This window comes from Cloeon dipterum, chromosome 1, assembly GCF_949628265.1.
Source record: "Cloeon dipterum chromosome 1, ieCloDipt1.1, whole genome shotgun sequence".
NCBI classification, from domain to species: Eukaryota; Metazoa; Arthropoda; class Insecta; order Ephemeroptera; family Baetidae; genus Cloeon; species Cloeon dipterum.
In genome coordinates, this window is record NC_088786.1 from 16,280,667 (window position 1) to 16,298,744 (window position 18,078).

General features: G+C 43.3%; 1 protein-coding gene across 10 annotated transcripts in view; it reads left to right on the forward strand.

Annotated features, from left to right (window-relative positions):
* The window catches only part of Ca-beta (Ca2+-channel-protein-beta-subunit), a 44,821-nt gene extending 27,122 nt beyond the window's left edge, over positions 1 to 17,699 (forward strand). For 2 of the 10 annotated variants that reach the window (XM_065495569.1, XM_065495320.1), the window contains exons 2-11: positions 9,333 to 9,390; positions 9,873 to 9,989; positions 10,047 to 10,166; positions 10,305 to 10,551; positions 11,012 to 11,246; positions 11,311 to 11,476; positions 11,536 to 11,634; positions 12,822 to 13,137; positions 13,312 to 13,356; positions 15,293 to 17,699. In XM_065495569.1, the coding sequence (XP_065351641.1) occupies positions 9,358 to 9,390; positions 9,873 to 9,989; positions 10,047 to 10,166; positions 10,305 to 10,551; positions 11,012 to 11,246; positions 11,311 to 11,476; positions 11,536 to 11,634; positions 12,822 to 13,137; positions 13,312 to 13,356; positions 15,293 to 15,702 (1,788 nt within the window). In that variant the 5' untranslated portion in view covers positions 9,333 to 9,357 and the 3' untranslated portion in view covers positions 15,703 to 17,699. Of the gene's footprint in view, positions 1 to 5,155; positions 5,505 to 7,037; positions 7,582 to 7,903; positions 7,956 to 9,332; positions 9,391 to 9,872; positions 9,990 to 10,046; positions 10,167 to 10,304; positions 10,552 to 11,011; positions 11,247 to 11,310; positions 11,477 to 11,535; positions 11,635 to 12,821; positions 13,138 to 13,311; positions 13,357 to 14,006; positions 14,175 to 15,292 lie in introns of those variants that run through there. The other 8 variants (XM_065495723.1, XM_065495641.1, XM_065495485.1 and 5 more) reach the window with 8 other exon arrangements.
* Positions 17,700 to 18,078: the final 379 nt, after the last annotated feature.

Below are 18,078 nucleotides of genomic sequence, written 5' to 3' on the forward strand. Positions count from 1 at the left end.
CTCCAGAATACCTATCTTGACCAAAGAAGCGATGGTTAAATTGTTTACAATTTACAATCATTCGACTTAAGGTTCCTCTTTCAACGCTAATTAGTATTCAGTTGATTTTTCAGTCCATAAAGCTAAAACAAACAAAATCTGACTGGTATCCGAGAATGAAGCCGCTTTAATTCAGTCACCAATACCTAATGAGCGGATAAAGAAGCTCGTTTTCGGCACAAAGAGGGCCATTGTTGGTGGTTTGTCATTCAAGCAAAGTGCGAGAGAGAGAGAGAGAGAGAGAGAGAGAGAGAGAGCTGGTTGGCGCCTGCGGCAGCTGCATTTTTATATGTTTTGATACCGCCGTGCTGCAAGATAAATAAATCCTTTAAAGCGAGGAAGTTTCCGTTTATCATACAGGATTTGTGCTGTGCCGAGAGAGGAAGTGCATGCGCTAAATTTCAAATCTCTCGCCGCGTCGGTCACCAAGGCAAAATAAACCGGCAGGAACTTGGAGCGTAAGCTGCACCAAAACTCTCAGCCGATGAAAAACCCGTTTTGCACTCAAATTTACAGCCTCGGGTCGCATGATTATTGCAAAAGATTTTGTGTTGGGTAAAGTATTGATTACGACTATAGTGTCGCTATAATAATGTGCAGCAAGCTGGCACAGCGCACGGACTAAGTAAAGAGAAAGGCAGAATGAAATGGGTCATGATATTTGCTTAAGCCTGGTGCATACACTCGGCACAATTATGAATGTTGTATGACTTTGTGTGTGTGTGTGTGTGTGTGTGTGTGTGTGTGCCCCCACACAGCACGGTCAGTCAGCGTGCTCGCAGAGAATATTGAACGTTCCCATTGATACCAATACAGCAGAGCATTATAAAGTCAAGGACAAACACGCTGCTCGCCAGCTCACAAAACTAGTTTTGCCAATGGCCTGCTGCCGTCCAAAGTAAGTGTAAGAGTAAAGGGAGTGTCGATATCGGTTTTCGCAGCTCCCAACCAATTACCGCGGCATTTCTCCATTTTGAAAATTAGCTAACGCGTTTTCCTTGTCGACCTAGCGCAAATTCGCTCTTGACAGCAATGAGGAAAGCAAGCTGCGTGCATGACTTGTGGAATTTCCGGCCCAGCCGAACTCGATTTATCCTGCAGAGCACCTTTCGAGCACGGGAAGAGTAATCGAAATTTATCCAATGCTTCAGTCTCAGATGAAAGTTAATTACATACAATCACTTCATTGGTTTCAATTTTTCTGATTACCTTTGCCAGTCGCAATTTTCCCCAAGGTGGGACCAGGATTATTGCATTATTGTTGTTTTGTGGTAATCAAACCACATCATTGTGAAGTAAAAATAGCACAGCATTGAGGAAAAACTAATTTTTTCCCTCTAAAGAAATTGTAGCCAGTAGATTTATTCTGCGTGATAATAGGTACAACATTTCTGTGGTGAGAATAATGCAAGCTTGTTTATTTTCACGAATTGTCTGCCATCCATGCGGCGGCGGCGGACGGGGAAATATCTGGGCAGGCGGCGATGAAAGGATGACTGACACAAAATAAAAGCAGCTTGATCATCCTTTTCCCTCGCACTTTCGTTGTGCCGCACACAGGTGCTAACGTAAGATGCGGAACTGCGGAACGAAACGTGGAAAAAATTATTGCCAGGCAGCCCTTGGGAGTTCACTTTGACCCATAAAGCAAGGTGGCGGGCGGCAAAAGAAGAAAGGATACTCGGCGATAAATTCGGCCGACTTGTTTATCCTCCGCATTCATCCGATCGCCAGCAGAGTTTTACATGCAAAACCACCCAGCATAAGGTCCATTATAAATTATGCCGCACTTTTTCGCGCTCATGAGAGAGCAGATAGAGGACAATCGCGCGGTGTTACAACCTTAAACTCGGGCCCCCGGTACACGCACTCCCGCACACAAACGCCGCGCGTATATACGTATAAAACGATATTATACAAAGAACCTTGAGTTTACAGCACATTTACGTATGATACACGCATAGGCCATGGTGGAGCGCGCGGTATGGCGGTCGGAGAACTAGCCGCGCTTTTTTCCTGCAACAATCAGAAGGTCCAGCAGCAGCTCTCCTTTTTGGTGACCGCCGCGTGCGCTCCGCATCCCACGTGGCCGGCGACCCTTTTCTGATTTCCATAACTCGCGCTCTTTCTCGCTCTCGAGCCGCTTTGGCGCGATGTTAATCGCCAGCGTCCGACCAGTATAATTGATGACGCCACGAATTTCAATTTCCAGCAGCCGCGCAAGCCGAAATCAGCACAAGAAATTGCGTTAATGGCAATCCGCGCGTGTTTACTTTGGGCATCGGCCTCGGCATTTGGTATGCATCTTTCAAACGCGGCAACACACGCGCGCGCACAAATGCAATTTGTGTGGTCCGAAATCGGCCCTCGCGGATAGATAGAGCCCCGTAGATTTTTTAAACTAGGAGTTTATGTTACAAAACGAGTTTGCTCTCGCTGCTATGTTGGCTAGTGAACGCGGCCTTGAATTCTCAATCACACACTGCTCTCTGCGCCGCTGTTCTTCTTTTAGTGGGTAAAGGTTTGGTGATTCCACCGGATAGCTGGAGAGCTAGCTGTAGTTGTTTTGTTGCTACAAGCATCTTTATTTATAATATTATCCTCTCTCTCACACACACTCGTCCTAGGTACTGCCCATATAACCTCCCCACCGCGCTTGGAATGCTACTCTCGGCGCGGCTCGGCACATTTTTTATTGCTCTCCAACGATTTTTCGCCATTCCGCGAAGAATGAGCAGTCCGAATGCTCCAGAATTGAATTAATCTCGGCTCGAATTCCATTTTTACGCCATGCGGCCATACACTCCGGAGGAAGAAACAAGTCAGAGTGCGAGAAAGAGATGAGGGCGCGAAACGAAACGCGCGGCAGCCAGAGTTAAAAATACAGAAAGTAACCAATTGCTTTTCAGATGAATAAACTAACACGCAGTCCCCGGCGCCCAAATTGCAGCATAATGGGACGCTTACTGTTTCCAAGCAGCGGGCTAATTTTAGCGTTTTATAGGTGGCAAAAAGTAGTGTTGCATGCGTCCGAGGTGCTTCTCGAAGTCGCAGTTTCAACATAAACACACACGCGGCTTGGTGTTTGTGTGTGATCGCCATTGAATCACACACACACACACACACACACCGAGGAAAAAACTAGGTGCGGTTTATTAATAGTCCGGTCCATGCGTAGGCAACTTTGTTGTACGTGCAGCACTTTTGGTGTTTTTAGAAATGCAAGCGCTCGCTCGTCCGCTCTCTCGGCGCCTCGCGCGCTCGATACAATGAACTCTCATTTCCAATGCACCCATGCATCCATTCAAGAAAGACGCACGAGGACATTGCACACATAAAATAATGGCGTGGCCACCAAATATATCTCTGTTTGATTGTCCTCGCAGGAGGAAATTGTCACGTGAACCGCCAGATTTCCTCCGCAGTTTGCCTGTATAAATAACGAGAAACTCTCTCCCAGTTTTTTTTTTCGGATAGAAACAGCAGAGATAAGGAATTTTTTCGTCCTCATTTTTTTGTGCAGGCCTGGTGCAGGCTGCAATGCAGGAAAATCAATTTAAATCACGCTTCGCAGCCTTCTTTTTACCAAATCAATCACTCTTTATCGAGATTCTATTTCAAAGTTGCTACTTGTCATCATAGATTAATTTCTATATTTCTATGATAGTTTCACTTTTTAGTATTTTCCGTCATACTTGAAATGCGTGCGTTATCGTCCGAGATAATCTGATCGTCTTGTTTATTAGAGTAAGCTTGTCAATCGAATTAAATACATAGCATTCTACACAAATTTAGAGGGGACAAGATAATTGGGTTTGAGAGCAGTGAACAATAGTTAACAAAAAATGATAATTTAAAGAGCGGAGTTATACACTAAAAAATATGACTATCTGATTAAAGCCTTTAAAAATTCAAATTTTCTTTAAAAGAGAAATGCATTTGCCTAGTTTACTTTTGCTTTAACAAATATTTGTCAGGAACAAAAAGCTCTCGTGGAAATTAAGGTATTTTTCTATTTAAACGTATGTAACAGTGGTGTGTAAAATAAACTCCTGTGATTTTTATTGTTGCACCGAATATGGTCTGGTTCACGATTCTGTCTCTAAGTAGCTAAGAAAAAAGGCTGAGCTGGCGTTCTTTCAATTGAGAGAGCGCACACGAGAGGCACATCTCGTCAGTTCAATGCATCTAATTTCACTCTCTTTTTGTCGATGACGAGATGCAGAGTACGCCCGGCTGAGTTCAACGAACTCGGACAGAGATCATTCAATTCCTTCAGCAGCAGGCCCCCGGGCGATGTACGCATTGCATTATTGCCACACACCGAAATAATTTTTATTGCTCGGGCCTCCCTGCTGCTACCGCTGGATTGCCCCTTCCACCCTTGGAGGCAGAAAGCGTTCACCAGAGCACTCTAGGCCAAGTCGCCCGAAATTCACCGGCGAAGCGCGGCGGACGCACGCACCGCCCAGGCACTGCCATCTACGCCTCGGCGCCGCACCTAACCCACCGCGCGGCGCCTCTCGCAGAACGGGGCCGCACTCCAATTGTGACATCACTCGATTTAATCGATGCTATCATCACTCTCGGAATATTTCAATTGTGCAATCCACCAAGACCGCTTCTTGGTCGATCGTTTTAAGATGAAAATTGTTTCGAAATCCACATCAATATTGCATTGCTGTGTCGCCAGAGTAGATCGCTGCGACAGATTATTACCAACATAAACAGTTTGAAAATAAATTAAGCTGACACGATTTCATCCGATCTGGATTTGCCTGCACGTAATACGAAAATCCCCCCCCCCCCCCCCACACCAAAAGCTGGATTACAATAATTATGCTTAAAAATTATCATGATGACGACAATTTTTCGTTCACATGATATCTTATTTATCTTTATAAGGCCTTCAATTAAACTTACATGATTGTTCAACGAAAATTTCATCAGATTGCAATCACACTAAAAGTCTGAAGGGAAAGTAAGGGGAAGGAGAGAGAAATAAACAACTCACACCAACACATTAAACTCTTAGATTTTGTCTGGATGAACGTGGAAAAAATTATAATCGTGTAATTTGCGCAAGTAGAACAAAATTTGCGGCGGCGAGGACAGTGACAAAGTTGTTTAACGCGGAACGCGTTTGGCGGCAATTGCAAGGAGGAAACACCGTCCGGTTGGGCGACGGCCGTCACAGTGGTGCGCCCCTTCTGCCTTAAGCCAAGACACAATTATTTTTAGCCAGCCGGGGCCTTAAAGTTTCTTGAGAGCACAGTGCGGCAGCCAGCCATAATCATAGATAAATATACTCTAACGTCATAATCCGCATTCGGCTGCAGTGTTGTGTGAGTGTGTGTGCGTGCTGCGAATCGATATTCCGCGTTTCATGAGAGTGCATTATAAATTGTGATCCAGTTCAAATGATGAGAAGCAGAGACGTGTACAAACGGTCTCCCAGGAGGAAGGTAAATCAAGCCTGTTTATTTGCCTAGCTGGCCGACCGCGCGATCCGTTTTTCTACCGTGGATTCCGCATTTTCGCTCACGCCTCCCCGCCGAATCTTTGCACCTGTCCAGCTCCGTGCGGCATCTGCGAATTGGAATTAATCTAGCGAACACGATAAAAATTCGCCCCCTGCTGTTGAAATGCGTGCGCGTTGCCTTTTTTTGGCGGCGCGTGCTCGCCACCAATCCGATTATTCTTGTAGCAAATGAGTGTTTTGCACGGCGAGACGTGCTCCGGAATGTCTGTCAAGATGACGCTGCGATCATAAAATTGCGATCCGAGGTGATAATTAGTGAAACGAACGGAAATGATGGGGCTGGTGCGGAATCCATCTCTGTTTCCTTGAAACATTATAAGCCTACGCAGCCACACCGTCGCTATTCGCTGGGTTATTTCAAAAAAATACTTTGACTATCGGAATTTCAACTAAATCTACCCAGGTGGGCATAAACAACAAAAATGATCCGTCGAATCGAGGGCAAATATACGTGACTCATTGAAAATCCCGATTTGCACTGTTGAAGCACACTAACAATTTTCTGTAAATTGGGCGTCAAACGTTTATAAACTGGAATTCACCCCTAAAAGAACGTGATCAGGACACTTCCAAACAAGCGTCAGTGCAATGGAATTAAAAATTAAACAAACAACACAGACTGACTGAGTATATAGAGCCTATTTATAGCACATGTGCGTCAAAACAAAAGAGCGCTCTCCGATCTGCGACACGCTATGCCTCGATCGGCTGCGCGCCCAACTGCATTTAATTCATTTTGGTTAAAACTGACGCAACATTTTGTATAATTCAAGCGGAGCGAATCCTCTGCAAACGCATTATTTCGCTCTACGAGCAAAATGTGCTGTTAGCATTTTATTGTGACAGGTGGCTTTTGCTGGCCAGTAATTCTTTCTCAATCTTGGCCTTGGAATCATTCCCAACTTGTATGGGTAGAAATGAGAAAAGTGTAGCACAGCTTTATTGCCGTTTAAAAGAGGAGCGGGGTGTTCAAATTTGCAATTTAAATCCTTTTTAACGATTAGACCGTAAGAATTGTTACGACTCCTCGTCTTGGGCTCGGTTTCAATTTCCCGCGGTAATCTTTTTATTGCGGGTACAGGAATAACTCGTACAACCCTTTCGCTCTCGAAAGTTCTGCGCAATGGATGAAATAGTAATGCTCGGCAAGGGCCACACTCGTCCTCGGCGGGGTTGCCAAGGTGCCCGAAAACGTGATCGAGTCGTCGGGAGTGACCCGCCGTGTATGTGTGTGCGCGCGCGGTGGAGCAATAGCAATACCTTGCCGTGCAAGTGTGCATGTTTGAGTTGCGGCGCGATGGAAAAAGTGGCCGCGCCTCTCGCCGCGCCAAGCGACCTCTTGCCGCCCCGCACACCCCGCGAGGGGCTCCGCGCCGAAAATGGGCCAAAAAATAAAGCAGGCAGGGGCTAGCCAAATTGCGAATTGCGGGAAGCGCTTGTAGGGGTGTCCGGCGTGCGCTGCTCGAGTGTGACCATAATAATGTGCGCCCCCGTGCTTGTTAGTGGCGCATTGGGTACAAACACAGAGGGCAGGATATGTTGCATTGAGTCGAGTCGCCTTAGCGAGATCAATAGAGGCGCCTGCGCCCGTCTCACCGCCTGCTGTCTAATAGCACGGGCATCAGTTGGCAATTTGCGACTTGCATGTAAAACATTTGCAGTGCGCCGACACCACAGCCGTACGCCCGGTGGCTCGAGTCGGCGGCCGAAAGTGCTACCGCAGCAGCGCCGATTCGGCCGATTCGGCCGAACCGCACACGCCGCCACACACCACGAGCAGCTCGAGCCGAGAGGGGCGCGACGCACACGCAAATCTCGCGGCGCCCAGGGAAATGTGTGTTGCCTGCTTGCAGCAGCGGCGCTTCTTGTTTTGATTGAGCCCAGCAGGCTGTTTCGCTGTGACTTTGCGGATCTAGATGGTGCAGAAGAGGGATCATGAAGAGCGTAACATGATAGGATATAATCAGTACACACAGGGTTACAATAAGCTGTTCACGCAGGTAATTCGCCTCACGCTTTTCTCGCTCATTTTTCCGCCTCAGCTGATACCTCGCGCGCACCTCTGCCGCCCCGAGTGTGTTCCCCATTGATTCTCGGCTCTCTTTTCTTTGCAACTGCAAAGTAAACACTCCAAATTACGATTTGCTGCTGCTAATTGGATGAGTCCGCGGGCGCCATGAACGCAAGGCCTCCGTCTCTGGCACGCGTATAATTGGTTTCCGCGTGTCCACTCGCGAAAATATCGCTCTAATTGGATGATGTGTGGCTCTTTAACCTTTCTATATTTGTATTTCCATTCCACTTTTCGATCTGCTTGGTCAGTGCCGTGCCAAGGATTGTTTGCTTGTGGCATTAACTCGCGCCCATGACAAAGGTATTTTTCCCTGTCAAGTGTGTCAAAGTTTTCGTACTTCACCCAGCACAGATTTGCAGAGATCTGTTAGCTCTGTAGGCCAATTTCGCAGTCAGAGAAGAATCAAAGGCAATAATAGACCGTACTGAACGGAGGAATTTAGATTTTATTAATTTCTATAATCAGCCTTGAATAAACAGTAGTCTAGCGGAAATTGGCTCGTGTGGTCATCCCCCGCCCCTTCACTGCTCCACTTGCCCGAACACGCAAAAAATTAAAAAAGCCTTTTTCGTGTCAGAAATGAAGCATGATTCCCGAGTCAGTGCCACAAGGTACTGGCTCGCCGTCGCAAAGTTCTCAAGAAAAAAAGACGAAAAGAAAGTTTTCTCATATATTCGCCAGCTGCTCTTCTCGGCATTTTCCTCCTGTGCACAGCTTTTCCTATACCCAACCGCACTTTTTACCGTGCTTTTCACTAAATGGGCAAAAAATGCAACTCGAACCGGTCGCGTACGAGAACGCGTACGCACAGACGCGATTGAAGGAAGTCGCGCGCGGGGGCGAACGAGCAGTGAGTGTTTTTCGGCGCACTCCACGTGAAAAAGTGCATTTCCGGTTATGTGCAGGGGACTGGAAAAGTTATCGACGGGCCGACGAGCATCCGTTGTGCAGCACAGTGCTCCTCATTCTGTGGCCCTGATTATGGTCGTGCAGTGTGGCAAAAATCAATATACCACACCAGTGAGTCAGAGAGGCAGCTCTAATGCCTTCCCTGTGCAGCACGCTCGTTTTTTCTCTCGCGAGTATACTCTTTCGCGATCCGCGCCCACAGCCCAGCTGGCCTTTTGACACGTGCCGTGTCCACTGCGGGTGGCCAATCAAATGCCGTCTGCCCACTTGATAATGGACGGCATTTGACGGTCAGTTACGCCGAGAGCAAAAAACGCCCTGTAACCCGAAAATGACCGACACCTCAATATTTTCCACGATAAAAACACTAAACTGTCCTAAACTCGTCGCTCAATAAATGCTTAACGTGTTGAAAAATCAGCTTTTAGATTAATGAATGGGAAAAAGTCACGCATTTAAAAGATTAATACTGTTTTAAAATGTGTAGTAATTCTAACGGAGATTGATAATTAGTATATTCGATCTTCGCAGATTCAAGGGCTGCAATTTGAAAATCATTAAAATTTTTGATCTGCGTTTTCTGTTCGAGGAAGGGAGTTTTTAATAGAAATCCGTGTCGGCGATTAGCTAACAAATTTGAAATAAACATGCTGAGAGCGAGCCTATAAAAAAGAAGGCCGCAAACAAATCAATAAACCGAGTCGCATTTGTTTGATTAAAATGTAGATCAACGTGGCAAATAACGTGCCGTGTTTTGTTTTCCTCCAGGTCTAAGGCGCCCCCTGTAAATATTATGACCAAATATAAACCGCTGAAAAATGCCAAGGTATTTAGGGCTGATCGGCTCTTTCTTGTTGTAAACAAAGCTATTTCTGTAGTTGTCAATGCTGGATACGCGGGCAAGTACTAACTGTTGCCTGCGTGCAATGCGGCTATTTTCGCATTACCTCTGCTGATATTCCACATGTAGATTTGTAAACGCTGGGGTTATTGGAGGGTCACGGAACGCAAAAATCTGCTCAGTAAAGAGAGAAATTCACACAGGCTATTTATTCCATTGCCACTTCTGTCGGTCTCATGAAGCGTTCAAAATCATAGCTATGCATCCAGTTGAGCACAGAAGCCATGCTAGTTGCCTACATCACTCAAAATAAACCGCGTGCAGAAATCTCCACTCACACACTCATGTGCAAATAAATCGAGCTAGCAATGTTTTCTAATAGCAAAACGTAGCAGCACCTATTATAGTGTACTGTTTGAAACAAATCTTATCCAAAATTGAAACTAACGCTGCAATCTCGTTTACAGGGCTCGGCCGATTCAAATTACTCGCAACCTTCGTCAGACCTATCACTAGATGAGGAAAAGGAGACTTTGAGAAGAGAGAAGGAACGCCAGGCTTTGAATCAGTTAGAAAAAGCCAGAGTAAGTACCGGCGCGTCGTGAGCGACACGTAATTAAAACGACACGGTTTTGTTGCAGACCAAACCAGTAGCCTTTGCAGTACGTACTAATGTTAGCTATGATGGAACGTTGGACGATGACTCGCCAGTGCATGGCAGCGCAATATCATTCGAAGTCAGAGACTTCTTGCACATCAAAGTGAGTTATATCGATTTTGTGTTTGTTTTCGATGCAGCCGCCGCGTCTGCAGGATGAATTACACTGCGCTGGTCTGGCGCAGTAATTATACAGACGGCGACAGACACAAAATCCAATTATTATTTTTCGCGGTTGCAGGAGAAGTACGACAACAACTGGTGGATTGGCAGGCTGGTCAAAGAAGGTTGTGATGTTGGTTTCATACCATCCCCGGTGAAACTAGAGAACCTGCGACTGCAACAGACGCAGGCTCGCAACTCAAAGCTTTACGCCTCAAAGACTTCATCATCCAGTAATCTAGGTGCTCTAGCGGGTGCCGATGGCAGTGGTCTTCCGACAGGCAAAACCGCCACCAGTTCCCGAGGTTCAACACCCCCAACTCCAGGTAATTACTGGAAAAAAATTATCTGCAAACGGAAAATTAAATATAAAGTAGGAAATTTTATCACAACTAAAATTTTTAGCAATGCGATATTTATTTTTCCTCCAAAATTTCACTCATATTCGCCCATTCTCGCAGAGTAGAGTTAATGCGCGAATTTTTAGCTATCACAAACATTTAGTACGCAATAATTTTCTTATTTTTCCTCCAACAAAAAATGACAAAAAGTATTAACAATTAAATTTAGTCCTCATTGGTCTCTTGTTAAATTTCATTTATCATCAATGCATTGGTTGCAAAAAAGTAGGTCAACCATTAGTTTTTGGCAAGCTTGGTTCCGTTTTAATTAAAACCAAGTTGAAACGACTTTTGATCCCTACTTTTTACGATCGTAGCTAGTCGTAGGAACAGCTTAATTTGCTTCACTTTTTTAACACCAATTAACAATGGTGGAAAATTTTAGGGGATGACTCAGACTCTGTGGGTAACACAAGACTTGGAAAAGGTCCAATCACCACACCACCAGCGAAGGAGAAGCGCAAACCCTTCTTTAAGAAACAAGAAAATATGACACCCTATGACGTGGTACCTTCGATGAGACCTGTTGTTCTTGTTGGGCCTTCCCTCAAAGGTTACGAGGTCACGGACATGATGCAGAAGGCACTCTTCGATTTTCTAAAACATCGATTCGAGGGAAGGTAAGCTGATTTTCAAACACACCCTCAAAAAATCGTTCTGAACTGAGGCGCGCTCTGCTTGCAGAATCATAATAACCAGGGTGACTGCCGACATCTCGCTGGCAAAGAGATCATTGCTCAACAATCCTTCAAAACGTGCTATCATGGAACGCTCCAACTCTAGGTCTACCTGTTTAGCCGAGGTTCAAGCTGAAATCGAAAGAATATTTGAGCTCGCCAGGACCTTGCAGGTACGCGCTGGTGATTTAAGTCGAAGGACAAATTATTAATTATCATCATCCATTTGCAGCTGGTAGTGTTAGACTGTGACACAATTAACCATCCATCGCAGCTGGCCAAAACTTCTCTAGCGCCCACAATAGTTTATCTCAAAATATCGTCTCCGAAGGTAATTACTTACGTTTTTTATTTTTGAACTCTTAACCAATTTGCAATATAAAAAATTATTTCAAGAAACATGTTGTAAAACTTCCCCATAACATTCGTAATAAAGCTACATAGAATTGAGCTCCACTTTAGAAACCCTGTTTCATACGTACTGCATGGCGAACCAATCAACTGTTAACCATGAGAGCTCCACATTTCGCCCTTGTACCATATATATAAACTCCAGCCAATGCCACGTGGGACCCCCGCCAGTAATACATTCCACTCTCTATGTAAAGTTAATGAAATAACTATTATAAATGCAGCATGACCCTCACTTCATTGTACGTATTTCCACATTGCTCATAAATTGGTATTTCGCTTTTCCATCCATGACTTTCAACGGAAATTCAAAATTATAGCCAGTGAGTACTGACACACATGTTTGCATCAATGTATTCTCCGTCTCAAACTTTCTACAATTTCTCTTTTCCTCTCATTACTCTAAACAAGATTGCAGATTTTGTATTTCTAAAAGTTGCTGTTTTATTTTTTCCATTCCACTTTAATTCATTGATTGCAACTTATCTCAAGCATGTAACGATCGAACGATATTTGCAACTGAGAGATGATATCACTCAAATGTGCACTTTTTACTTGTATTAGTATAGTGATCTCATATGCACTGCAGGAACTGACGATCAATAACAATATGTAATCGCACGAATGATAATTTTATTCGAAGATTGAAGGTCAAATTCTATTTAAGCTTGATTTGATTGTTAGGTTAGGTCTTTAGTGTCCACCCCATGACAATATCAACCACCAACACTACTTTCAAAATTAATCAAGACGTACGATTTTTTTTTTAAAAATTGTCGAATTCAAAATTAGGTTGTTTATCAATATGAAATATATATATATATATATATATATATATATATATATATATATATATATATAAAAGTTATTTAAGATCAGACTGAATAAAAATATTGTATGGTTCCTAAGTTAACTTCGACTAATTCATCAATTTTACTCCTGATGACTACGGACACTCGGCTTGCTGTAGATAAATTTAAAAGGACGCACTTTTATCGAATGTCACACTTGCATGGACAAGCCGCGCTGCTGCTTTTCATAATATATCCGAATGATCTACAGAGAACGTGCGAAGCGAAATTTTACACTCGTTGGGCGTGCTTGCAGGTTCTGCAGCGACTGATCAAGTCTCGCGGCAAGAACCAGGCGCGCAATCTCAACGTCCAGATGGTGGCCGCCGAGAAGCTGTCGCAGTGTCCGCCGGAGATGTTCGACGTGATCCTGGACGAAAACCAGCTGGAGGACGCGTGCGAGCACATTGCCGAGTACCTGGAGGCGTACTGGCGGGCCACTCATCCGCCGGCTCCGCCCGCCATCACCACCCTGCCTTCGCCGCCCTCGAACGTGCCCGCCGGGGCGCAGCCCATGCACGGACAGTCGTCGCCGGGCATGGAGCACCCGCCTCGCAACACTACACCTCCTGGTGAGCAAACACCGGTCCATTGTTACTCGCTGCGCGTCTCTCGCAATCGTTGCTCATTATCATTCATGCCTCCCGAGTCGTTGCGACAACAACAACAGTCTCTGTACACATACACTTTTTGCCTCTGTCTGTCTCTCTCTTTCATTGTGAGTCTAAACTCGCGCGTAATTTCAGCTCACCTCGATTCCTACTACGGCCATGATCACCATGACCATAGAGGTACATTGTGGTAGCTCTTTCGAGCGTTCATAGATTTGCTTACTTCTCTCTGCTCTCCGTAAAGTCTTTTGCGTGGCAAGTTATGCAACCGGCGCAACCGCCTATCGACGCGTGTAAATTCGTGTGAAAAAGCGATAAAGTATAATTACAAGTGTGGCGCGTTTTACGAAGTACTAACAAGAAAGCAGATTTATCGGAGCTTTAAATCAGTTTCCTTGTCCAAATTTGGCCGAATCTTGCCACCAAGTTGAACTACACGGATGTAATAAATCAATTATTACTATAAAAACCTGCGCATGCTATTTGTGCGCATTTGAAGCAAACGCGATGCACTTTTCCACTTCATCATTTGGAGACACAAAAGTGTCAAACGCGAATTCGGTTCAACGTTCGCACCTCACGCCACATTTAATCTGGAAGTCGAAACGATCTTGCGCACCATTCATCATCTTGCTAGACACGTTAGACGGCGGTTTGCAAAAATTTATAGCCGTGCAGTTGTGGTCACGCAAAAGGCCTCTGTGCCGTGTATACATAGTTGCTTTATTTACCTATCCATATTCAATTGTCGATTTGTACTTTCCTCTACCTTTCTGTCGTAGTGCTTTTTTACATTTTTATTCTTTTATTTCTTTCTTTTTGTTGTGCAGCTGGTTCAAGAGGGGTCATTCGAACGGCAGTCATTCCAAACTAACTTCTGAAGCCTAACTAATTTGTCCAAACAGTGGGGGCAGCCCCTGGCCGGCCACCCACGTATTTCAACCAAACGGTTTTGTCCAAACGAGAAAAGGAATTTTGTTTCACAAGATGAGGATAAATGACTTTCATTGACGGCCTGCGCCAATGGCAGGCGCGATTCCTTTCACTTCTCTTCTGCTCCTAATTTGCCCCTTTGCATTCCTGATGCCTTTAGATTGTTTAATTTGGGTTGGTTGCGCCTGCTAAATCGCGAAACTGCAGTAAGTAGCATATTTGAGTTTGATGTCACTAACTGAGTGTGGTTTTAATAACACCAGCTAGGTTTAACTTTCTTCTCCAGTTTTGCGTGCGTCTTTCATACACTAAAGCAATAATCCAACTTCCGTACGTGTGTTTACTTTCACTCAAGGAACTCTGAATGAGAAATGATATCGACTTAACTGCCACCCATCAAAGCCAGTCAAATGAATGCATTCATTTTATTGACTTTTTAATTTTGCATTTTATTTAGGAACGGTTACGTAGTCTCTTAAATGCATTGCACCATAGCGTTTGGGTTTTTGCATTTGTCTTTCCACGTAGCTCCACTTGAGTAATCGTCAACAGCACGAAAAGAAAATGGAAAATTAATAGAATCCATCGAATCGAATGGTGTTGAAAATATTTTATGGATAAAATTTGGATGAAAGGTTATTGGTTTTCTCTTAAAGCAGCCAATATTTTCTTGGGGACAGTTCATTTTTTGTAATATTTTCCATATTTTCTGACTCCTCGTAAAACAATTTTTGGCCTTGGATGACCTAAAAACTATATATTTTAAAAGAGACAAGCACTAAGATCAATTGAATATTCTGTTGGTGGATTTATTTTTTTGTTTTAGAATAATGACAGCTAATTAGAAAAAATCAGTTAATTTATAAGGACCTATAATTTATGTCTCAAAAACTATTGTTTATGCTTGCAGCCCATATGCTAAAAAATTGAATATTTTGGTCTGAAATACTTTTAAAATTGAATTATAATTTCAACTCAATCGAGGAGTAAAATTAGTCTTGACTTTTTTGCTGTCCAAAATACTTATTTTAACTTAATTTAGTGGAAAACGTTTTGGTAATGATTCCGCAAAATTATTTTTTATTGGAAAGAAAATTTTCCATTTATCGTGATAAGTGGCTGTCGATTGCTTGAGTGGCCAAACCGAGAAGTTTGAAACTAAAAGAACGTTCCGACCTTGCAGGGTATCACCACTCCTCGAACCAGCAGCCGCACTATCCGCAGCAACAGCAACAGCAGCAACAACAACAGCAACAGCAGCCGCACCCGCAAGGGCACCACCACCACCACCCCGCGCAGCACCACCGGCGGGGTTTGGTGCCTCAGCAGAGCCGCATGGATCCGCACGACTTCGACGAATTCGGTCTTCCCGTTGGAGGCGGCGGCGGCGGCGGACACCCTCAGCGCCAACAGCACTACCACAGGGGTGGCGGGGGCGGCATGGACGAGATGCAGGGCAAGCAGTACCGGCGCGAAGACGACGTGGGCAACGGGTCCGGGGGCGGCGGCAGGCCCAACTACCATCCCCAACCGCCGCAGCAGCACCACTCGCCACACAGGTCGTCGTCTCGGAGAGCACTGAACGCCCTTTAAAGGACGAGCGAACGCGTTCCCCCGCCCCTTGTGCTTGCTAACTGCTGCAGAGTGCGCGTAGACGAAACCAAAGTTACGAATCATGAAAAAGGATGATTGAATTGAAAAAGAGAAAATCTTATTTGCACCTACCGTTTGCAAAGTGCAGTGATATATAAATTGATTTAGATTTAAAAAAATCGAGCGAGGAAAAGGAGAATTATATCTCTCTCTAGTCTATGTACATAAAAAGTTGGAAGAAAACGAGGAAAAGTATGAAAAATTTAACTTGAGTAAGCATCATCAGTGTAACCTGATATTATACTGTGGTGATGGAATTTTTCGAAACTTGAATATTAAAAGTATGTCTTTAAAACTTAGAAAATTAATATATGATGGTGATCAATATTTTGTTAATGCTACCTAGCTTAATACGATCCCTACCATTAAACGAGAAAAAAAATAAGAAATGTGCTGTAAACGAGGGAGAAAGCGAGGGTTGCAAAAAGGACACCTCCTCCTTCACCTGCTCCTGAAGTGTTAAAATTCAACTGATGAGAGAAAGAGAAGCTGATGAGAGACGTTTTGTGAGTTACTGTCGTTTTTACCTTGTCATTTTTGAGGAATTATCAAAAAAAGGGTCGATGAATCGTATAACCGGTTAATTTCGTCTGTGCCGTTCCGTTTTGCAAAAAAAAAGACACGGAGACAAAGGAAAATTATTGCTCTTTGACCTCTTTGAGTATGATAAAATTGTTATCACACCTCTTCTACATATATATTACTGTGCATTAACCGAATGCAAAAGTTTTAAATTTTTTACCTATCACCCCCTTTTTAAATTGAGACAAAAGAGAGACATGCCTTAAATTTCAAAAAAGAATGCAGATAACACTTTCAATAAAAGATAAAAGGCTGCAGTGTACTACTACTACTACTATTAAAAACAACTACTGTTCTACTCTTCACTCTGTAATATACAATTTAAACAATGAGGAAATAGTGAAATAGCAGTGACATTATTTGGAGTGACCACGAGTACATATAATTACTTCGGAAAAGAGAGAAAACTAGTCCAAGTAGCTCCCCCATTCATCATAAACCACAGTACCAAAGCGGAGACTAAAGAGGAGAGGAACAGGAAATAATTAAAAATCGTTATTTATCATTCGAATTACATAAGAAAAATAAACAAGAAACGCAGCTTTTCTCAAGAATTACAATGCCAAATCCTTCATATACGATGCTTTATATTTATATATCAAACCAATGATGATAACTCCATTGTTTATCAATTATTACCATCACTAATTACTTAATTATCAACTGTATTCTCTACCGACAAGTGTATGATCCACGACAATTTTGGTTTCTTGCAGACTACTAAACTTCATATAGATATTACTACAGCAACAAAACTAGGATTACAAAGTGAGGAGATGAATTGTTGTGAATTGAAAATTCATTTTCTCCGTCGTGCATATTTTGCAACCTGCATAAAAATAAATTAAATTGATAAACATTGTAATGGGCAGAGTATGCGGAACCATCAATTTTCTCAGTTGGCGCAAGCAATGTTGAGTATGTACCTCTTCGATTGTTGCAAGTATACATAAATATATATATTGAATACTTCTTGTTGAGTGGAGTTTTATCCACCGCGTTCTTTCTGTTCCCCCCACATTGTCCAGCCAGTGCAGTTTTGTGTATATTCTTCATAGTTGGAAAGCAACAAAAATGTAACCATCGACCAAAATTTGCCAGTCCTTCTTTGTGAAAATTGTACGATAGCTACGGCACTTTTTCAATGAATATCATCAGAGCCGCAAAAGTGGCGATTATTCGTTTTCTGGAACAATTCAGTTCGGATCAAGTTCTACTAGATTATAGCTATCATTGTTATTTTATGTTCATGTGGCGTCCAAAACGACAAGCAAAAACATAATGTGAAATTTGACACAGATTTATAGATTTGCAATTACAAAACAATAAAATACAACATCAATGAAAGCAAACTATCCACTTCGAGTTAATTGAGTTTGACCACTTGATATATTGCTCCCTATTAATCTTTTGAAGAAGAATAAGTCGTAAAACCTTAATCCAATCTAATAGTGCAATATTTTATAACTTTAAAAGATAATCGCATATTGCCAATTTTAAAACGCGTCTCTTTATCTAACGCTTTCAAGCACGGATATTCGAGATAATGAACAAAATCAAATAATTCATTTCAGTGAATTCAGAGCGAGGATTGTTGCCGAACACAAGCAACAGATTATATAGGCGCGTCATATACGTATACAGCTCTCATTTAGGCCTTCGCATACAAGAGAATGATTAGCTGCATTTTTCCGATATGACATGTGCTGTATGCAGAGTCGCATCAACTGTTTC